Source organism: Chinchilla lanigera, unplaced genomic scaffold (assembly GCF_000276665.1).
Source record: "Chinchilla lanigera isolate Chin_1 unplaced genomic scaffold, ChiLan1.0 scaffold00064, whole genome shotgun sequence".
In the NCBI taxonomy this organism is placed as follows: Eukaryota; Metazoa; Chordata; class Mammalia; order Rodentia; family Chinchillidae; genus Chinchilla; species Chinchilla lanigera.
The window spans coordinates 3757652-3781110 of NW_004955465.1; the positions used below are offsets into that span (position 1 = coordinate 3757652).

The 23459-nt window shown below is 46.5% G+C and overlaps 2 protein-coding genes across 3 annotated transcripts in view; both read right to left on the minus strand.

Moving 5' to 3' along the window:
• LOC102021862 (N-acetyllactosaminide beta-1,6-N-acetylglucosaminyl-transferase-like) overlaps nucleotides 1-7348 on the minus strand; it is an 18124-nt gene extending 10776 nt beyond the window's left edge. Inside the window, exon 1 of the mRNA XM_005398838.2 lies at nucleotides 5448-7348. Within this exon, the coding sequence (XP_005398895.2) occupies nucleotides 5448-6366 (919 nt within the window). The 5' untranslated portion in view covers nucleotides 6367-7348. The remainder of the gene's footprint in view (nucleotides 1-5447) is intronic.
• The window catches only part of LOC106150130, a 50948-nt gene that overhangs the window by 17208 nt on the left and 10281 nt on the right, over nucleotides 1-23459 (minus strand). The window contains exon 3 of one of the 2 annotated variants that reach the window (XM_013521855.1): nucleotides 12750-12915. The exons of the other annotated variant lie outside the window; for it this stretch is intronic. Within the exon in view, the coding sequence (XP_013377309.1) occupies nucleotides 12911-12915 (5 nt within the window). The 3' untranslated portion in view covers nucleotides 12750-12910. Of the gene's footprint in view, nucleotides 1-12749; nucleotides 12916-23459 lie in introns of those variants that run through there. 2 annotated transcript variants of the gene reach the window in all.

Here is a 23459-nt window from a genome sequence, read left to right on the forward strand (position 1 = left end):
GCAGGCCAGGGAAACGCGGCGCAGGCCAAGCACGGAGTGGCCTTTGTTTCCCCAGAGACCGGGCCGGGCCGAGGGTGGGAGAGGACACCGCTGGGCTGGAGGCGGGACCACAGCCCGCCGGGGCTTCCAGAGATGCCGAGCAGCTTCACCAGAGAAAAGCACAGCTGTGCGGGCGCTGCGCGCGCTGGCAGAGTGCTTGCCTAGTGCACGGAGGCCGCGGGTTCGATCCCCAGTCCTGAAAATTGAGGGGAACGAACTCCAGTCACACTGCTCAGTGGAAGAGCTGGGGGAGCATAGAGGCTCGCAAAGGAACCGCCAAAGACTCCCTCTAGCTTGTCCTTACAGCATTTCTTCTTATTTTGGGAGTACAAGTTTTCTACACCTCTCTCCCTTTCTGTCCTTTTAAGCTTGTGTGTGTGTGTGTGTGTGTGTGTGTGTGTGTGTGTGGTTTTTTAAAAAAATTTTTTGAAACAGCGTCTCACTATGCAGTTCAGGCTGGCCTTGAGCTCACTTTGTAGCCCAGGCTGGCCTCAAACTTGCAGCAATCCTCCTGCCTCAGCCTCCGGAGTGCTGGGATTACAGACATCCGCCACCACGCCCGGCTGTCCCCTTAAGTTTTATCTCTTCATTCCTAAGTTTTTCCTAGTTTTGCTTTATGTTTTTCTTACCTGTCTCGTATCATTTTCTTAATGTGTTCTAGCTTGTTCTGGAAGAACAGATTACAGTTCTAGTGTGCTCTCCTTGTCTGTAGGGTTTCAGTTGGATATTTCTTTTTTCTTTTAGTTGCTTTGTTTGGAAATTGCCCTGTATATTTTTCTACAGGTCATGTTTATATTACTTTAATTCCTGAGGAAGCCAGGACCTTCACAGTGGGCTACATCCCCAGCCCTTTTTATTTTTTACTTTTGAGACAAGGTCTCACTAAATTACTTAGTTGTCCAGACTGGGTTGGAGCCTGGGATCCTCCTGCTTCAGCCTCCAGAGTGCAAGAATGAAGGGCCTACACAACCACAGCTGCACAGGGAATTTTAGTGTTTCCAAATTTTTAGGAGGAGGATGAGGACACAGAATATTGCTCATTTTGTGACATCCCAACCTGTGACGTTTTCATTATTGTTATTTTTCTCACCCTGAGGGTGGAGCCTGGGGCATCCCTCGTGTTAGACAAGCTCCTCACTGCTCTGAGCTGCACCCCTCCGGCTGGGCACCTTTTCTGATGCAGTGTTGAAAACCAAGTCAGCCGGAAAAGCATCCTGGTGGGGAAAAGAAAAGAGCAGCAGCACGGTACTGTGTGGGTCAGTGCGAGCGCCTCTGGGGGCCCTCTGCACTCAGTTCCTCCCATTTCAAACAATTTCCACTTCATCGCCTGCTTGTTTTTTTGTTTTGTTTTGTTTTTTTCTGGTACCGGGAATCGAACTCACGACGTTGCACTTGCCAGGCAGGCACTGTGCCGCTGAGCTAAATCTCCAGCCCCCATCGCCTGCTGCATCTATTTCTCACTAGGGTAGTTCTCACCTTCTTGGTCCTGTCACTCTTGGGAGGGAATTTTCCTTCCCAAGGGTGGCAGGGAGAAGGTGACTCTGAGGGGAGAGATGAACAATGCTATTTGTACTCACACATTTAAAAAATCCCGTTACATGGCGTTAACAGAACTTTTGCTCTTAGGATAGACATAGGAAGTAGAAGAGTGGTCTAAAGGCCATCTGGGAGCCGGGCATGGTGGCACATGCCTGTAATCCCCACCCTTGGGAGGCTGAGACAGGAGGATTGCCGCAAGCTCATGGCCAGGCTGGGCTCCATAGTGAGTTCAGGGCCATCCTGACCTCCGAAGTGAGATCCCTGCCTCAAAAAAACTCCCAAAACTTTCAGCACTTGGGAGGCAGAGGCAAACAAAGAAAAAGAAAACCCCAAGATGGGTGTGGCGGCCCATGCCTATAGTCCCAGCACTCAGGTGGCTGAGGCAGGAAGATTGTTACTAGTTAGAGGCCAGCCTGAGCTACAAAGTGAGTTCAAGTCCAGCCTGACTTGCACAGCAAGACCTTGTCTCAAAAAGACCAAAAAAAAAAGTGAGATGAAAACAAAGGCTGTCTGGAAACAAAAGATGGGGCGTGTGACACTTGCTCTTCCCTTGCTACTGAGAAAGCCCTGCCTGCGAGCAGGATATCCTCTCTCTGGGAACCAGGGTGTTGCCAAGAAACGTAGGAGAAAAGTGGGCGAAATCCCAGGAAATGGACATTGTCCCGGGACTTCTCCCCAAGGCGTGCCTGGCTGCCCAGGGACCCCTCGGCTTCCTCCCCAGAGACTGTCCTGCAACTTCTTCGAGGACGCGTCGGGCCTGCAGGCCCCCAGCGCCACTGCCTCCTTCGAAGGGTCCCCGGCACCATGAGGGAGGCTCTGTGGCTCTGGGCATGGAGTCTTCTACAGGAAACCTGGTGGTACGGCAAGGGGCATGGCTGGGGAGGGGTCTGTGCATCCCCTGCCATCTTGGGGTTGCACTGTTTCTGTGAGTGGGAGAAGCCGTCAGGCTGTGCCACAAACCTACAGCCAAAAATGCGTTCCCCCCTGGGTGGAATCAGCTTCCTTCCTCCTCTCCCTCCAGCCCTCCTCTCTTCCTCCTTTATTTATTTATTTTTTTTTTAAATTTCAGGATGGGGACTCTTTACATTGCCCAGGCTGGCCCTCAACTCCTGGGCTCAAGAGATCCTCCTGCCTCAGCCTCCCAACTAGGTAAGAATACAAGTACCTGGCTTTAGATACCATTCCTCATTTCCATCTTATCTATTGGAGGAGACTAAGAAAGAGAAAGTGTGGTGAAGAAGAAAAGGAGGCTTCTTTCGGCCTTGATTGGACGTGACCAAGGGAGCACGTTCAGGCACAGTGATCACTGACACTGAGCACCAACAAAAACCCGTGCTTCTGCTTTTTCCAAACTGACAAGCCAGACTTTGGCTGGATTACAAAATACCTTCATCGCAGAACAATACCTAAGGCAGTTTGTGGACTGCCGCACAGGCGAAAGAATTTGAAGGCAACAGTGGGAACAAAAAGGGAATAAAGATTCAAAGGTGAACAGCAGCCTCCCAGGGCCGGAGGCCCCCAACGGTGGAAAGGTGGTGGCCACAGGGGGAAGAAAGTTGGTGAAACAGAGGAGCTGGCAGCTCGCCGGGCAAGTTGCTTGGGACCTGGAACCAAACACAGTATTTTCTAGAGGACGTGGGCCTGGGTATCGTCCTGCAGGCCCTGCCTACACCCCCAGCGCCTGCCAGCATTTCCAGCTTGGCAGCACCCCCAACTTCCACAACAATGATCGCTTTTCTCTGCTATAATAATGCCGTCTAGTTCATTAGAGACCCATTTTGTATCTTTCATTGAGTTCCAAGCACGGGGTTTCTTTCCAAAGAAATCCTATCACGCTTTACATATTAAAAAAAAAAATGATCCATCTCAGAAACTAGTAAAGGTAGAAATATTTTGAAGAGAAAGAAATAAGTTTTTTTCTGGAGCCTTATTTACCTGAACTAACATTATTTTATTTTATCTCATTTTATTTTATTTATATTTATTGCCTTTTTGCTCCTGCCTCAACCTCCCAGGTGCCGGGGTTACAGGTGGGTGCCACCACACCTGGCTAACATATTTTGTGTGTATGTGTGTCTTTTTGAGACAGGGTGTCGCTATGCAGGTCAGGCTGGCCTTGAGCTCACTTTGCAACCCAGGCTGGTCTCAAACTAGCAATGATCCTCCTGCCTCAGCCTCCCAAGTGCTGGGAAACATGTATTTTTTAAAGAAAACATTGTATGCTGTATGCACGAATTCAAGTGTTTCTCAGCACAGTGGGTCTTCGGGAGACAGGTGTGGGGTGGTAGTAAAGCCTCGTGCTTTGCTATTCATTCCACACTCACTCATCTAGTGTGTGTTTTATTGAGCATTTACTATGTGTTCGCAAGGATATAGTAGTTGCAAGATAGAAAATGACCTCAATTTCATGGGGCTCAGCAGAGGACACCAACCACAAAGCCAAGCAAATTTCAGTTAAATAGAATCATTCCAGATGATGATTGGCTCCTTGTTTGTCTGTTAGGTTTTTTTTTTTTTTTTTTTTTTTTTTTGGTTTTTCTCCGGTATCGGGAACCTAACTCACGACCTTGTGCTTGCCAGGCAGGCCAGAACCACATCCCTTTTAAGGAGAGCTTAACTTTTTTTTTCTTTCTTTCTTTTTTTTTTTTTTTTTTTTTTTTTGGAGAAAGGGTCTCCCTATGTAATTCAGGCTGCCCTTGAACTCACAGCAATCCTCCTGCCTCAGCCTCCCAAGTGCTGGGATTACAGGCATGCACCACCATGTCTGGTGTGATTGGTTCTCTGAAGGGGCTGCACATTGGCCAGGATGGGATGGTCAGTGCTGCCCTCCATGGAGAGCTGAGATGAGGCAGTGAGGAAAGGTTGTGAGGTTGTAGGCTGGGCAGAAGGGCAGCCAGGCGGAGGCGCTGGGCGCAGACAGGAGGAGAGGAAGAACACGGTTTGTAGCGTGGAAATATCTGCCAAGGCGAAGACCTCCAAAGAAGACCCAGGCAAAACGGCGTGATGAGCTACCGAGCAAACACAGGGGGCGCTGTTTGGGAGGGGACGAGCCCATGAAGGGCAGCATTCTGGATTCAGAAACGATGAGGACAAGAACTACGTTTTTCGTGTTCATCTTGTACCTCTGAGTTTAAAACAACGGCAAGTTCTTCAAATACAATCATAGCCCGGTGCCCCTGGGGGATGGAGCCCAACACTCAGCTTGGACAACAAGGTCGAAGAGCCTTGAATTCCTTCCATAGAATGGAGACAACCTACACATATCCTCCCAACCTCTGAATCATCTCTACGCCACCTAGAATAACTCATGCGTGGTAGATACCGGGTAGGCGGGTGTTATCCTGTATTGTTTCGGGAATTATGAAAAGAAAAACCTGTACGGCCAGGTGTGGAGGTGCACGCCTGTAACCCCAGCTACTCGGGAGTCTGAGGCAAGAGGATCATACTAGCTTTGGCAGCAACTTAGTGAGACTCGAGCTTTAAATGAAATACAATAAACCGGGTGTGGTGGTGCACACTTGTAATCCCAGCACTTGGAAGGCTGAGGCAGGAGGATCGTTGTGGGTTCGACGCCAGCCTAGGCTACAAAGTATGCTCAAGGCCAGCCTGAACTGTATAGCGAGACCCTGTCTCAAAAAAGACAAAATAATAATAATAATAATAATGATAATATAAAGTAAAATAAAAAGGGCAAGGATGCAGCTTAGTGGTAAAGCACCCCCAAGTTCGATCCCCAGCACTGCACCAAAAAGAGAAACCTGTACCTATTCGGTATTCAGTATAGACGCAGTATTGCTCTCCATGCACGGTTGGTTGGACCCCGTCCAGTCCAGCACGGTCTCCTTCAGGCAATACAGAATCTCACATACCTGCAATCCTATTGAGTGTCACCCAGAAATGCTCATCAGGACTGAAGGTGTCCTTGGACCACTGGAGCAGATCAACAGCCCGAGGGTCACGGAGGACAAAGCTGGCGAACTCTCTGGACAGAGCGACATAGGCAGAGCCGAAATAAATGGTGAGGTTGTGCGGGGGCGGCGGCTTGAGCGCTGTGGTTCTGATCACATAGGACAGCTCCCGGCCCAGGTGCTCTCGGTGCACGTACTTGGTCCTCCCGACGGCGTGCGCCGGGGGCAGCACTCCGGGGGTGATATTCTTCCCCTTAAATCCCTTCAGGTACTGGACGATCTCCCTGTTGGTCTTGAGCGGGAAATCCTGCCCGCAGGTGTTGATGACGTACTTCCAGGGGACCTCGGAGGCCACCAGGTCCCTCAAGCAGTGCAGGTCGGCCTGGAGCCTGGAAATCCCACCGTAGACCACGGGCTCGGTGCGGGAGGCCAGGAAGGCGTTGGGGAAGCAGCTCAGCAATTGCTCCACCGCGCCTTTAAATTCAGCCGTCGCCTTTTCATCCACATGCACACAGTAGATATTCTGAGGCATGAAAATAGCCCGGAAGAGCCTTGCAAAGGTGTCAAACTGGTGATGGACCACCATGATGTACGCCAAGGGGAACTCAGCCTCCTGTTGAGACAGAGGCGCCGTGATGTAGTGGCTCTGGGCCAGGTACTCCGGACAAGAAGGCTTCTGGTAGATCACCAGCTTGGTCCTCCACAGCGACGGGGCCCTCGCGCTGGTAAAGGATGCGCAGACTTGAGTCAGCATCAGCGTGTCGGAGACGTTTAGCCTCTGGTAGCTTTGCGAGCCCCCAAAGCTGAACACATAGAACACGATGAAAACGATGACGGCAGAGACGGAAGCGACGAAGAGGTAGCGCACGGACGAAGGCATGCCTCCGAGAGGGGCGAGGTGTCCAGCAAGTCCGGCGCAGCGCGTGAAGCCGCTCCGGACCGGCTCCCTCCTCCCGGACCCCGCCGGGCGCTGTGGGAGCAGGGTCCCAGAGCGCGATCGGCCGGCCCCGCAGCGGAGCGGAGCAACCGCTCGGCAGCCTCCTTTGTCTCCACCCCGGGGCAGACCGCTCAGCCCAGCCTGCTCCGCTCCCCTCCCCTCCGCGCTCGCATCTCCCAGCTGTTGCGCTACCACTCCGGGAGGGCTCTGCCCCGCGGCCGCAGGTAGAATTTCGGGGCGGCTCTCTCTCTCTCCCTCTCCCTTCCCCGTCACCCCTCCGGCTGCCGCCGAGGGCAGAGCCGAAGCACTGAGCGACGAGCCGGGGCCCGCCCCGCGGTGGCTCCCGGAGGCGATCCGCGCAGATCGGCAGCCTGGCCTCCGGCGTCCCCGCCCGCTCACAACTTCGGCTCTGAGCCGCAGGCGTGGCACGCGGAGCCCTGGCTTCTAGCGGTCGCATCCAGAAGAAAGCAAACTCCCCCAGCCCGGCCCTTCCCCATCCTCTGGCAGAAGGAGGCCTGCGGTCCTGGGGCACATGATGGGGTCGCACCGCGAAGGTCTAAGCTACAGCATCTGCCCTGGGGGCCTCAAGAAAGGACCTCGAGCCCTGGCTACAAGGGACGCTCACATAGGGGCCGAAAGGGCACCCACCCCGACATGCAAACGCATGCTCAAAGACAGGGCCTAGGTGGTGCTTTACCAGCATACTAGGGGATGAACCCGCTCCTCCCCCGCTTATGGTGCTGGGTGGGTCCAGGGGCGCCATGAGCTTCTAATTAAAAGTTTCATCTTTAACCTGCAGTTTTCCTCGGACTTGGTTCTTCATGGGATATAGGTGATTGGATATCACTTAAGATGACTTTTGTTGTTGTTTTGTTATGTCACCCAGGCTGGCCTTGAACTCACAGCAATCCTCCTGCCTCAGCCTCTCCAGGGCTGGAATTACAGGAACTCTCCACCACGCCCGGCTTTAAGATGACTTTTTAAAATGCCAGTTTCCCGCGACCCGATTCGCATTTCCTCTGTTTGTGTGGACATTGACTGGCAGTGGAAACCCAGTCCACGTTCTCTTCTTTTTGAAGTCTCTGCCCTGCTATTAATAGACTATAGTCAAGAGGCTGACTCCTTCCTTTCACTGTGGCTATGAAAAGCAGTGGGGCCCCTCCTAATCGGGCACCCGGGTTCCAGCGGAAGGCAGGCCACTTCCTGAGCTCACCGTGTCTTCATTTTTCCACTTATCTTGTGAACTTTGTCAAGAAATTCGTGTTTTGTTTTGTTTGGTGTTTTTTCAGACAGGATCTCATTATGTAGCGCAAGGTGGCCTTGAACTCACTTATGTAGCCCAGGCTGACCTCAAACTCACAGTGATCCTCCTGCCTCAGCCTCCGGAGTGCTGGGATTATAGGCGTGCGCCATCATGCCTGGCTAAGAAACTTATATTTTCTAAAAAATATGTTTTTGCCAGAAAGAAAAATGTATTTTTATCCCCACAGGGTTAGCACATACTCTTTGTACACTGCTGTAAGATTAGCATGTGTTGTTTGTATCAAATCCCTCTGGTGCTCTTTGGCTCAGTCCCCAGCCTCCGATCACCCTGAGTTCCGGTGCTGCCCACTGGGTGCCGTGTTCTCACGGCCTGTTAGCAGGGTGGAAGAAAGATCCCGCTCCGGGCGCACTGCCTCCAGCTTCCAGTTTATGGAAGCATGCGCTCTTATGCCTTGGATGAGCTCTCCTCTGTCTTGCTGTGAATATAATAAATGCTCAATAAACCACTGCATTTGGGAGGTTGCTATACTCTTGGGAACTTTGTTTGGCAGAGAGGATGACTCTATTTGGTTCCTCGGACCCCCAGGGTGGCCTACCTCAAAGGGCTTTTTGCAACACATACCTTCCACAAACTCTCTATGTCACCCACCCCTGGGTTTTCAGGCCAGGTAGAAAAAAGAAAACTAGATCAATCTAATTCAGGTTGGGTTTAAACCTGGGATCTTCCTGCATCAGCCTCTTAGAATGCTGGGGTTAGAAGTATCTGCCACCACAACTGGCTAAATCAATCTACTTCTCAATATCATCAGTGGAGTCAACCAAAAGGAAGGACATGTTCCTGACAAAGGAAAATTCAATCCCAAGCTTCTCTGTTTCCAAATAATACTTCTAAATATTATTATGTCTGGTATTTGTAAACAACTGAGAGTAATTTCTGTATCTCATTTGGCAAAGCCTTGTGGCTTTGAATGAATATTAAAATATTTTCAGCTTGACAAGGCATTCAGTGTACAGATCCATAAGTTAATCAGGGTAACAGAATCTGTTTACAAGTGGCCAGTGACAAGGAGGCTCAAGGGGCTGGGGATTTAGCTCAGTGGCACAGCACCTGCCTGGCAAGCACAAGATCCTGAGTTCGATCACCAGTACCAAAAAATAAAGAAAAAGGAAAAGAGAGTGTAATTGTTTTTCCTCTCAGCAACTTCATTGGTCCTTGGGTCACCTTCCCCTGCTCAAAAAAAATCACTGCAAAACTTTTTAGAAAACCACTTATCAAGCCAGGCATAATGGCACATGCGTAGAATCCCAGCACTTGGGAGGCTGAAGCAGGAGGACTGCCATGAGTTTGAGGCCAGCCTGGGCTACATAGTGCACTCAAGGCCAGTCTGAACTTAGCAAGACTTTGTCTGAACTTAGCAAGACTTTGTCTCAAAAACAAATAAACAAAAAAAGAAAACTACTTATCATATTGGAGTCTGCAGTTATCTCTTCTTGACAGGTCATACAAACTGCTTATTTGGAAGGGACACTGAGAGTTGGCTGTATTTGTTTTTCGTTTTTTTTAAATAATAGTCAAGGACAAAGTTGATACTTAGAAGCCCAGCGATCATGCCTTGTCCCTCACTTTGGAAGCAGGGATTTCTGAGCTAGCCATTGAATCAGGCTAGACACATTTACCCCTCCCTGGGGTCCTGGGAAACCCTTTCTCTATAATATATTCAGAAGCCTTGTATTCTGTATGTTCAAACTTTTCCAACTGTGAATACGTGTAGAATCCAGGTTCCAAATAAAGAGGATAGCCTTTTCTGGGTGTAGTAACACACACCTGTAATGCCAGCACACGGGAGGCTGAGGCAGGAGGATCACAAGTCTGAGGCCAGTCTGGACTACATAGTGAGTTAATCTTGGCGACACATGACCACAGCAGAGATGTGGGGTTATGGAGCACTTCTGGCAGCTCATGGCCACTGCTGCAAGATGTCTGGCCACCATCCCTCCTGTGTCGTCCCTCTGCCTACCTGCTGGCACGGAAGCACACTTCACGACGATTGCAGAATTGCTCTGGGACTTGTTTTTGCACTGCCAATTTACCGTTGTCCGTAAGTTGGGAAGGAGGTTGAGAGGACACAGGTCTGGGCAGAGCTACCAGACCAGTACAGTTAAATAATAGTCCAAAGGGCACAGCGGGCACCGGCTCGGAGAAGGTCCATTGAAGGAGCGCAGAGCAGCTGAGCAATACTGGAGGAAAGTAATGTACGCGGGGTGAGGTCTTATCTGTGCTCGGGTCTCCTGCTCGTGGCTTCTTTGCGAGGGCGTTTCTGTGGGGCTGGTGCTGTCACTGGAGCAGATCAAACGCCCCCAAGGTTCGTTCTTCATTGTTGACTATGGGGAAGGGGGGGAGGGCGCAGGAGGGAAGGGGAAGGGGAAGAAAAGAGAACTAGGATGTGATCTGCCCCTGCCCCAGCTCCCCACGGTGAACGCCATCATTGTGGACTGCAGACGGGTACTAATAAAAACAAACATGAAAATTAAAATATGAGGACTGGTTTCTTTAAGTAATAGGTGCACAAGTAGACGATTTTGGCGGCACGATTCACTTTGACAGCCAACCAGGTAGTTCTGTCCTAGGCGGCCTGATAATTTGTCCGTGGTGCCTTTGTTTTCTTTTTTGAACAGCGGTGATCATAATGATAAGGAGGAGGAAGACGGCGTCCCCAAAGCACAACTTTAGCTAAAACAACAATCCTTCCACACCTGAGAATCCTCCAGTGACATTCACTGGGGAGAATCCCCCTCCTGGGGCCCGATCACTTCACGTGCTATACCTTTTATCACCTTAGCAACAGAAGATGTTGCTATCTAGATCCAGAACCCAAAGCAGTACTTTAAATTCTCACCTCAGTGGGCGTGGCATGCTTAAGGGGTAATTTTAGAGACCCAGGCGGCTCATCTGTCACCTCACTGAGCTGCACCTGCTTTGGATGCTGTCGAGGTACCATGGAAACACTTTCTGGATGCTGAACGGTTTAAGCAAATACTTACAAATGACAATGCATGATGTATTCAAATATGCAAATATTAAAGCACTCGCAAGGAGCACTTCGAAGGCGGTCTTCCAGTGCACATTCCGAAAACCAGGAACGGGCGGCACTTGACATCTCAGTAAATGAAAAATAGTGCAGTAAATACCAAAACAAGGCTTGGCCAATTCACGTTTCAAGATGAAGCGTATCGGGGGCTGGGGATTTAGCTCAGCGGCAAAAGCGCCTGCCTGGCAAGCGCAAGGTCGTGAGTTCAGTTCCCGGTACCGGAGAAAAACCAAAAAAAATTTAAAAATTTAAAAAAAAAAAGATGAAGCGTATCACTGAACTCACATGTGGGGACTGTTTAACCTTGGGAGGGGAAATGCTTTCAGTAGCTGTGTTACCGTCTCATTTGTTTCCACAAGTATTCAGCCAAGTTGGGTGTTTCTGGAGCCGGAGTATGAAGATGGTCCAGATTAGGGGTTTGCAGACTTCAGCCCAACATCAAATTGCCTGGAGGGGATGATGAACTATGACTGCAGGGTAGGACCCCAAGAGTTCAGTAGGCTGCAGGTTAGTTTGACAGTCAGCAAGTCGGTTCTAGATAATGTTGATATTGTGGATCCCTGGAGCAAAGTTTGAGAACCAATGGGCCAGAGATCCAAATTCCTTGCATTTTCCCCCATGGTTCCATCTGCTCTATTTCCTATAATTAAGCGATAAAACCTGGCGTGGTGGCGCACACCTGTAATCCCAGCACTCAGGAGGCTTAGGCAGGAGGATCGTTGCAAGTTCCAGACCAGCCTGGGCTACAAAGTGAGCTCAAGTCCAGCCTGAACTGCATAGTGAGACCCTGTCTCAAAAAGACAAAAAAAAAAGCGATATACTAGAAGAAAAAATAAGGCTTGGGGGATCAACTGTACTGTGTAACTTGGAAATAGTTAACAAACATGAGCTCAAAGGCTGGATAATCTGATCCCTGAGCACAATTTATTATGGAAAACTAGTAGGAGGTACAGTTGTCCCTTGGCACAGCAAGGGATTGGCTACAGGTCCCCCTCCCAGGCCACCAAAGTCCTAGGTGCTTAAATACCTTTCATGAAAGAATGAATTTGCATAGAAACTATGCGCATCCTCCTGTGGACTTTGAATCAACTCTAGATGACTTATCCTTCCTAACACAATGTATTTATTTATTTTCTTTTGTCTTTTAGAGACAGAACTGCTGTGCAGTTCAGGTTGGCCTTGAGCTCACTTTGTAGCCTAGGTTGGTCTGGAACTCACAATGATCCTCCTGCCTCAGCCTCCCGAGTGCTGGGATTATAAGCATGTGCCACGCCCGGCCTAACACAATGTAAATGCTATGGAAATACTTGTGCTGTATGATCTAGGAACTAATAGCAGGAAAATGGTCTGTATGCCGTGGTTAGTACAGATGTAACGGGGGAGGGTTGATCTGAGGTTGGTTGGATCCCTGGGTTCAGAACCAGGACATGATGAGGCAACTGTCCAGAAGAAGGTGAGAAAACGGGTGTGCAAAGAGACCCTAGTGACAAGACACCCTCCCCAAAAGGCCACCTCTAATTACTGTACGTAGCAGCTGAACCTGTGCATAATTGGTATCTAAAAATTATGGGACAGAAATAATGTAACAACACACACACACACACACACACACACACACACACACACACACACACGAGTGTATTAAGTACCTAGTCTTCCCTAAGCCCAGATTAGAGACGGGTGTAGGAGGGACATAGAGAGACAGAAAATGCAATGTATCGATGAAGATGTGCAGCGGCAGAATCCTCGCACACCGCCAGGGAAGTGGGCACCGGCCCAGCCAGCCCGGAACACTGTCAGGCTCTACTGAAGTTAAGGCTATATCCACCCTGTGGCCCGCAGTCCCACACACAGGTCTTTGCTCAGCAGAAATGGATATTTAGCTACTAAAGTACTTGTAGCTCACTATGCACTGGAGCTGGGAAATGAGAAAATTGACCCCTGTGGAAATGATCCGAATGCCCATGAACAGTTGATAAACAGCAGACACTGGGGCCACTTGGGGCGGGGCTACCCTGCTGTAAGGCCCCGTCCTTTGCCCTGTGGGCTCCTTAGGGTCTCTGCTCCAGGCCAGCAGCACCCTCTGTCCCTTGGCGGTGCCAGCCTCGGATATCTCCAGATTCTCCGTCTTTCTCTCAATCTGTAATAAGAATGACTGACTAAGTATGACTGCCCTCAGCAATACGCGGTGGATCTCATGAACAATGTTGCCCAAAAACAGACAGAAAAAAAGAGCACATGCTGTGTGTTTCCTTTTATATAAGGACGAACCAGGAGAAAGGAACCCATGCTGTTAAACATCAGCAGGTCCCTCGGGTGCTGGCTGCACAAGTGTGATGTTTGTACAAACACAACGAGGCCCTTAGAGAGAAAATGATGAATTTGCATAGAGGCCATTTGCATCCTCCCAGCCACCATGTACACTTTTCTGTGATGGACAGTACTTTATCCACAATCAGGGCCAGAGCCTGGCCAGTGTGAGGTCGTGAGTTCAATTCTCAGTACCAAAAAAATAAAATAAAATCAACTATCCACAATCAGTGATGGGGATTTGTCTAGATAAGTGGGTATCAGAGCTCCCGGGATAATTCAGACCTACGGGTATCACTATGGTCCAATCTTCTGCAGTGTGCTGTCCCAGAGACCCTAGCACTTCCCGCTGAAGTGGACTTCCTGTTCAGGACTTCCTTCCACCCAGCCCTTCCCCCCACACACCAGCCACCCTCCTCACCATGGGACAGTAGGAGGCTGGGTGTGGTGATATACACCTGTAATCCGAGCACTTAGGAGGCTCGGAACATTGCTACAAAAATCAAGACCAGCCTGGGCTACCTAGTGAGTTTGAGGTAAGCTACACTGAACAGGGAGACCTTGTCTCAAAAGACAAAACATGACAACACAAACAAAAATCCTGTCTGACTGTGAACACCAGAAAGCTAGCCACTCTGGTTTGGTTTGGTTTAGTTTGATTTTTTTTTTTTTGAGACAGGATCTCAATACGTAGCTCAAACTGGCCTCAAACTCATGGTAATCCTCCTGCCTCAGACTCCCAGGTGCTGGGATTACAAGTGTGCATTACCATGCCCAGGGTGCCTAGATGCTGATGCTTAAATACCATCCTCTATTCCACAGAACCAGAGCTCCTTGAGGAAAAGGCCAGCTGGGACCGGACTGGTGAAGTACAAGATTCGTTTAGAATTTCTCCTGAGCCAGAAAGAAGGATGAGGATTTGTGCAAAAGATGCATGATTTAGTCAAACAGAGCACCCATGTTAGCCTTTATGCTCATTCCTTTGGCGGGGCTGGGGGACCCTTTGTTCTGTAGAATTTCTTCCTGAGAAAACTTTATATCACAGTGTCAACCAAACCAGGCTACTGTCGGAGCTGCCTTTGCGCCATCTGCAGAATGTCCCACACTGCGCTTCCACCTAAAAATCACTCTGTTCTGGATTCGACTCTTTTCTTCCTTTTATGAACCAGTGGACACTCTGCCTCTCTGGCATTTTGAAAGCTAGGCTTGGGGGCTGGGGATTTAGCTCAGCGGCAAAGCGCCTGCCTGGCAAGCGCAAGGTCGTGAGTTCGGTTCCCGGTACCGGAGAAAAACCAAAACCAAAAAAAAAAAGAAATCTAGGCCTTACCATGAGATGGGCGGGGAAGGAAGCACGTTTAATCATTTGTACCTGGTGACACCCATGGAAAGAATTATTTGCCTGGAACCTGTAAAATAAGAAACCTGCCCTTGGGCCTCACATGTCCCTAATAAGCACTGGTTGCAACCGGTTTCTTTCCTAACCTTGCCTTTTCCTTTATTGCAGTCCCCGGCCTGAAATTTTCTCTTTTCTTGCTCCGAAAGCAGGAGAAGTTCCTGCCCTCTCCGCTCCCTGGCCTTTGCCCAGTTCCTGAGATGAAAGATACCGGGTCTTTCGGAGCAGGACCAAGTCTTGGAAGGACAGGAAATCAGCTAGAAACCCTCTCCCAAGGCTCAGCATGGGAGGGGGAAATTCTACAAAGATGACCGGTTCACCCTTCATCAAAACACACTGAAGCTGAAGGAGGTCAGTCAGAATGACAGCACTACCAGACTCTGATGTTGACTTCACTCCTAATAAGGAGAAAAATAACACAAGGGGAACTTTTTTTGCGGGGGGTGGGGGGTGGGGGAGGTACCAGGAATTGAACTCAGGACCTTGTGCTTGCCAGGCAGGTGCTTGTGCCACCGAGCTATATTCCTGGCCCAAACCTTTGTAAATATCCAAGTTAAAAATAAATGGTGGTAGGGGCTAGGGATTTAGCTCACCAGCACAGCGCCTGCCTGGCAAGTTCGAGGTCGTGAGTTTGATTCCCAGTACCGGAAAAAAAAACAGAAACAACAACAACAACAACAACAAAAAAAAACCAAGTAGTGGTAGAACTTTGTCAGAGGCTATCCTATATGATAAGCTCAGTAATACAAGAATTTGTGTGTATAATGTATGTATTTACTTGGGCCTACTGAGCTACAATCCCAAACCTTTTATTTTGTACAGTATTTTGAGACAAGGTTTCACTAAGTCTCTAAGTTGCCCAGGCTAGGCTTAAATGTACGATCTTCCTGCCTCAGCCTCCCAGAGTGGTGGGATCATAGCTGTGCACCACGACTCCAATTCAGAGTTTAAAGCAGCAAAAACCAATAAGGAAGCCTGAATGTGGAATAGCAAAAGTGTGAGTCCTTTCCACAAGTCTGTGGGGGCGGGAACCCTGTGACCGTGGAAAAGCCTAACCAGAACTGAAAAATCACAAGTTAACTTTCCGCAAAGGAGAATTGTCCTTATTTCTAGCAAATATTTTCTGAGGCCAGCAGAGTAGTCCAGTTGTCCCTTGGCACCCAGGACCGACAGGTTCCACGACCCTCCACAGGTAATGAACCTGCTCATGCACACGTGCTTCATAATAAATATCACTGTGATCGCACAAAACCCAATGTGCATTTTAAATCCTCTTCAGACGACTTGAAATACCTCACCTAGTCATCATATGAATTGTAATGATGAGGAAAAGAAATCTGTATATGTTCAATACAGGTGCAATGTTTTTCTAGATATTTTCTAGCTTGCGTCAGCTGAATTCTTTTTATCTATGTAGTTCTTATTTTTCAGTTTAGGTTCTGGAGATTGAACTCAAGGGGCACTCTACCACTGAGTTGCATGCCCAGCCCTTTTTATTTTTTATTTGGAGGCAGGCTTGCTAAGTTGCCTGGGCTGGCTTTGAACTTGTGAGCCTCCTACCTCAGCCTCCCGAGCAGCTGGGATTACAGGTGTACACCACCACAGCTGGCTTATTGGTTGAATTCCTGGATGCAGAACCTGTGGGTACGGAGAGACAACTGTACGGAGACCATTTGTCTTAGGACCAAACTAAAATGACAAGACCTCTATAAGAGGCTTTTAACTGGTCCCCGAATGCTATTTCCCTGGTAAAACTAGCCCTAGAATATTACTTCCTGGTGAAAACAGTCCTAGAATGTTAATTCCTAGTAAAATTAGTCCCAGAATACTGTTTCCTAGAAGAGACTATATAAAGGTGACACTGTGAAGAATACCTGTACCTAACACCCGATTTTTAATTAAAAATTATACCTGATGCTTCCCAAACCGAGTAGTATCTGGATTTAGTTTTGTTGTTGACGCACACAGAAGTTTTAGAACAGCAATGCTAAAACCCCAAGAATCAACACCTAATGAGCTCATCTGCCTGTTTCTTCTCCTTTGGGCATTTTGCACAACACGTCAGGTACAATTCGTGCACTCTGACTCTTCTCTCAGTCCGACAGGGAGCTGCTTTATCCCCAGGTCTAGGCACAGATGTCTAGCCTGGAGATAAAACAGGCTCTTGGTGGCTGAGCCAGGCTTTCAGCTGAAGGGTGCTGGCTTCCAAATCCCCCGGGTGAGAGTGAGTGCCTCTATAGAGTACGCAGATCTGTGTCCTCCTGAGTCTAAAACGTGCTCTGATGGATGCCAACAGGACCCAGCCCTTACCAGCTTCCTTCTCGTCAATCTACTTTTACTTTCCTCCATATAAAATTAAGAAAGGTCACCATACAAAGAAATGCTGTATTTGGGTTTTAAAGTTGCCCCTCAGAAGAAACTGCTGCTCAGAAGGTCAGCAGAACGCTGAAATGGGCTCAATGTTTCTGGTTACTCTTCCAAGATCCTAAAAGATGGTGTAGCTAACAAAGCGAAGGTGTCCGTCTACGCCATCACATTCCGCAACCCGCTTCTGATGTAATATATGTGAATATGCAAATTGCATACAGATTTATCAGGGCAGTTTCTGACTTGAGATATTACAAATTTTTTTTTTTTTTTTTTTTGGTCTTTTTTGAGACAGAGTTTCGCTATGCAGCTCAGGCTGGTCTTGAGCTCACTTTGTAGCCCAGGCTGGCCTTGAACTTGCAATGATCCTCCTGCCTCAGCCTCACGAGGGCTTGGATTACAGGCATGTGCCACCACACCTGGCTGTAATATATTTATAAACTCAATAAAATGTTAAATGTTCAGCACATCTGCTGAATCACTTTATAACTTCTGGCCTGGTGTATACCATGGTTTATTTTATTTTATTTTTAAATTAACTTTTTTTATTTTGAAAAGAAAAAATAAAGCAAAATTTCAAAACGAGATCATAGGAGGGTAACAGTGGTTAATAAGTTGTGTATTGTTATCTTTAAATTAGTTTTTCAGAACCGGGCATGGTGGCGCATGCCAGTAATTCCAGCACTCAGGAGGCTGAGGCAAGAGGATCACCACAAGGTCAAGAACAGTCTGGGAGATACAGTGAGTTCAAGACCAGCCTGAACTACATAGCAAGAAAAATCCAAAAAGAATTAAGATATGTCATGTTCATGTACGAACTTCTCGTGATGAATGTAATCATTATATATTGTAAACACATACTAATGAAATGTTTTAAAATGCCCGGCAGAATGCCAAAAAAAAAATAAAATAAAATTAGATATGGGGCTACTAGCTCATATAACATGCCTAACTAAGTAAATGCAAAGGAATTGAAATCACCCCATGCATATTATCAGATCATAGTGCAATGAAATTGAAAATCAATGGCAAAAGAAACCACAAGTCCTTCACAAACATGGGGGCTGGGGATTTAGCTCAGCGGCACAGCGCCTACCCGGCAAGTGCAAGGTCCTGAGTTCGATTCCCGGTACCGGAAAAAAAAACAAAAACCAAAAACCAAACCAAAACAAAACACAAGCACATGGAAATTAAATAGCACCCTCCTAAACAACCGAAGGGTCACAGATGAAATTAAAGAAGAAATTAGAAGGCTTCTACAATTAAACAATAATGCCAATACAACATACCAGAACTTATGGGATGTAGTGAAAGCAGTCCTATGAGGAAATTTATAACGGTGAATTCTCACATCAGAAAAACAGAGCAAGCTCAAATAAACAACCGAATGTTGATCCTTAAACTTCTAGAAAAAGCCAGGCGTAGTGGTGCATGCTTGCAATCCCAGCACTTGGGAGGCTGAGGCAGAAGGATCATTTCAAGTTTGAGGCCAGCCTGGGCTACAAAGTGAGCTCAAGGCCAGCCTGAACTGCATAGTGAGACCCTGTCTCAAAAAGACAAAACAAAACAACAACAACAAAAAACTATCAACAGCATTCCTGTACACAGATAACAAACACACTGAGAGAGAAATTAAGGAAACTATGCCTTTCACAATAGCATCAAAAAAAAAAAAAATCTAGGAATCAATCTAGTGAAGACAGTAAAAGATCTCTACATTGAAAACTACAATACTCTGAAAAAGGAGATCAAAGAGAATCTCAGAAAATGGGAAGATATCCCTTGCTCATGGATAGGAAAAACCAATATAGTGAAAATGGCCATACTCCCAAAATCGTTATACAGATTTAATGTAATCCCAATCAAAATTCCAAAGACATATTTCACAGAAGTAAAGAAAACAATCCTAAAATTCATTTGGAACCAGAAGAGACCTAGAATAACAAAAGCAATTCTGGACAACAAAGGCAAGGCAGGGCCATCTCACAATCCCTGACTTGAAATTATACTACACTTTGAAGATACCACCATGTATTACAGCAACCATTGATATTTTCCTACTAATTTATCCATAACCCTGTAATGTTTGTATTGTTCCTATCCTATTTTGTAAATGGATGCATGTTTATTATTATGTGTTTCCTACAACAACCATTGAGAAAAGTTAATGATTATTCAATAGGTCACTCATGTATAGCTCTATTTATTTTCTTTAGAAGCCACTTTGAAGATACCAAAGTATAGTACAACAACTACTGATAATCTCCTACCTCTTTTGTCTGTAACTATTTCTTTTGTCTTTTTTTTGGTTTTTCGGTTTTTCTCCGGTACCGGGAACCGGACTCACGACCTTGCGCTTGCCAGGCAGGCGCTTTTGCCGCTGAGCTAAATCCCCAGCCCCTGTCTGTAACTATTATTTGTCCATTTGTTTTCCTGAGAAACTATCTCATAGATAACAATATGTAAAACAATAACCATTGATAATTTCCTACCACTTCGTCTGTAATTTGGTAAGCCCCCTCATTATTATGTTATCCTTCTTTTACTCTTTAAAATAAAAAAAAAAAAAAGAAATTATACTACAAAGCTACTGTGATGAAAAACAGCACAGTACTGGCAAAAATAAAGCAAAACAAAACAAAACACAGACCCACAAATCAATGGAACAGATTAGAAAATGCAGAAACAACTTCAAACATACTCAACTACCTTATCTTTGACAAAGGAACCAAACATATTCACTGGTAGAAAGATAGCCTCTTTAATAAATGGTACTGGAAAAATTGGCTTTCTACATGCTAAAGAGTAAAACTAGACCCATATCTTTCACCATGCACTAATGAAATCAAAATGGATCAAAGATCTAAATGTTAAAACAGGCCAGGTGTGCTGGAAAATGCCTGTAATCCTAACACTTGGGAGGCTGAGGCAGGAGGATTGCTGTGAGTTGGAGGCCAGCCTGAACTACATAGCAAGACCCTACCTCAAAAATAAATAAAATATTAAAACAGAGAGCAGGGAGATAGCTCAGTGACATAGCATCTGCCTGGCAAGTATAAGGTCTTGAGTTCGATTCCCCCATATGCCAAAAAAAAAAACAAAAACAAACCAGAAACACTAAGTCTGCTGGAAGATTAAATTGGTAGAACTTTTGAAAATTTTGGTGTAGGCAGAGACTTCATGAACAAAACCCAGACTGTATGGGAAATACTCCAAAGAATCAACAACTGAGATCTCATCTTGTTAAAAAGCTTTTGCACAGCAAAAAAAAACCACCAACAAAGTGAAGAGACAACGCACAGTGTAAGAAAAATTTTTTTCTAGTTGTTCCTCAAAGGACTAATATCTAGAGTATAAAGAACTCAAAAAAAGCATAGCCCCCAAATTTAAAGACCCAATTCAAAAATGGGCATCTGAAATGGACACTTTTCAGATTAAGAAGTAGAAACAGCAAATAAATATATGAAAAAAATGTGCAATATCACCAGTCATTCAAGAGATGCAAATTAAAACAATGCTGAGGGCTGAGATTTTAGCTCAGTGGCACAGCGCCTGCCTGGCAAGCACAAGGTCGTGAGTTCGATTCCTGGTACCGGAAAACAAAACAAAAAAAATGCTGAGATTCCATCTTACCCCGGAAAGAATGTCTATCATCAGGAAATCAACCAATAACAAATGCTGGTGAGGATGTAGGGAAAAAAGAACCCTTCTTCACTGCTGGTGGGAGTATAGACTGGTGCAATCACTGTGGAAATCAGTGTGGAGATTCCTCAAAAAGCTAGGACTAGAGGTTCCATTTGACACATCTATTCCCCTTCTGGCTATCATCTTCCCAGAAGAACTAAAAGCATCGTACCACAGGGACACATATACTCCTACATTTACAGCTGCACAGTTTGTAACAGGTACATCTTGGGAACAGCCCAAATGCCCATCAACCAATGAATGGATAAAGAAGATTTTTTTATACAATGGAGTACTACTTTGCCATAAAGAAGGATAAGCTTGAGATATTGCTAGCTAAATGGATGCACCTTGAGACCATACTTTCAGGTGAAATAAATCTGACACACAAGTGTAAATACTGCATTGCTTCTCTGGTGTGAGAAACTGAAAGCGTCAATAAGAAAAAGAGAAGAGAAGAAAAAAATGGAAACAAAGCTTTTGGAAATAGAAGAGGGACTGAAGCAAGGATAGGAGAATGGGAAATAAAAAAAGTAAGACATCATCACTTTCAAATTCCCTAAGATGGGGCTGGGGATTTAGCTCAGTGGCACAGCACCTGCCTGGCAAGTGCAAGGTCATGAGTTCGATTCCCGGTACCAGAAAAAAAAAATCAAATTCCCTAAGATGAATGTTGTCATTATTTATATTTAAAATATACCAATAAAATTTTTTTTTCTGGTACCAGGAATCGAACTCACAACCCTGTGCTTGCCAGGCAGGCGCTGTGCAGCTGAGCTAAATCCCCAGCCCGCCACGTATTTCTTTTAGCCAGTGTTCTAACTCCCTGTACGCCATTTTTGCTGTGAGATTTTTTTTCTGGCCCTAACACTTTGAGAATCATAATAAGCCTACAATCACTGGAATTAACTAGAAAAATCTTAAAATGCGCCCGCATCTGCACACACCAATTAGGAAAGCCCTCGCCACAAGATTTTCACAGAGGAGGATTAATCGTTAAACAAGGTCACCACTTGTCCCAGGGCCCCCAACCCCTGAGTGTGGGCTTTCCAGGAAGGCCTGCCCCAGGGTAGCAAGAGTTAGTGGACCAATGGGGGCCGTTAGTAAGGAAGGATCCTTCATGCATTAGACATGGAAACCATTTCAGGTGGTAACTCTTACAGGTTTTTAAAATTCATGAATCCGTGAATGTTTTCCATTGCTTTGCTGGATGTATTGCTAACCAATAGTGTAAAAATTCAGTTCCAATACATAAATCATGATGAAAAGTCACAGTACTAACGTTCAATTTTCTGTTCAAGAACTTGATTACAAGGTGGGTGTGGTTTCATAGGTCTGTAATCCCAGTACTTGGGAGGCTGAGGCAGGAGGAGGCCAGTTTGGGCTTCAAAGTGAATTTAAGGCCAGCATGAACTGCACAGTGAAACACTGCCTCAAGCCAGGCATGGTGGTGCACACCTGTAATCCCAGCACTTGGGAGGCTGAGGCAGGAGGATCTTTGCAAGTTGGAGACCAGCTCGGGCTACAAAGTGAGCTCAAGGCCAGCCTGAACTGCATAGTGAGACCCTGTCTCAAAAAAAACCCCCAAAATATAAAAAAACTAAAAAACAAATGAACCAATAAATTGGAAAGAAACTGACTACAAGCATGGACCCTTAGGGTGAAAGAGTCTAAAGTCCTCTTAGAAACACTTTTCTGACTGCTGCTTCCTGGCTGCGCTCCTACTGACTAAGGAAGCCGCCGTCCTCTTCCCAGCAGGCATTCTGCTCCATCCCATCCACTACCCCAAACTTTTATTTCAAAGTTAGAGCTGGTCCCACCCACCACAAGGCTGAATACTATTCCATTTTGTATATATATATATATATATATATATATATATATATATATAAAATAAAACCAGCAAAAACCTTTGCAGCAGCCCTACTCAAAGAGTGGGAATCACAACCCATCTTTTAGTTAACACTCTTCAAGTTTTTCAGATTGAATATTGCTTTTGTTTGTTCTGACCCTTTCTTGGAAAAAGAATGGCCATTTCCCTTGGGGTTACTCTCTTAGGAACCTGCTTGGTGGCTGTGCCCCCTTAGAGTCTGCAGCAGAACATGGAATAATCTCCATCACAGTTGGAAGTAAGGGAGCACACCCGAGAGGAGGAGTGCTTTTACTTCCAGGATTTTTGACCCTTCTAATCCTTTTCAAACAGCCTTAAATTGGGGACTGACTGACTTTCTTAAACCCTACCTCTTTTTGTTTTGTTTTGTTTTGTGCTAGGGATTGAAAGAGCCTTCACACTGAGCTGCATCCCCAGACTTTACTTTTAATTTTGAGACAATGTCTTGCTACGTTGCTAAGTTGCCCAGGCTGAGTGCGAACTTGCCATCTTCTCGCCTCAGCCTCCCAGAGTGCTGGGATTCTAGGCGTGCGCCACCACACCCCTCACAAACCCTGCTTCTTTGGACCGCCACATCATTCCTTCCTGCTCTGAGAAAATCAGATTTAGAAAGCAATCATAGTCTAGGAAGCGATGTGTATCCACATATAAAACAAGCCTTGGCAATGGCTTCCGCTGAGAATCCCCCGCAAGGAAAGCCACAAAGGAGACCCTCCAGGAAACAGGCCTGGCCGTGGGTGTGTTAGAGATACAGGGTGGAATCACCCGTCTAAAGCAACCGTGAATTTGATCCTCTGATTGACTCCAATATTTTTTTTCCCTTGAACTTTGAGTCTAAATTTTTATTTTGAGTTGAACTAGCTGCTGAATCAGTTCCCTGTAAACAATTTGAGATTATTCAAATCATTTGGAACCGGTGGAATTAATTTAGTGACAAATGAGACCTAATTAAAAAGTCAGAGCAAGAAGAAAACCAGGCTCTGGAGGCTGGGATCCTAACCAACACACTTGTCTGTAGGCCGGGTGATCGGGGCACCGG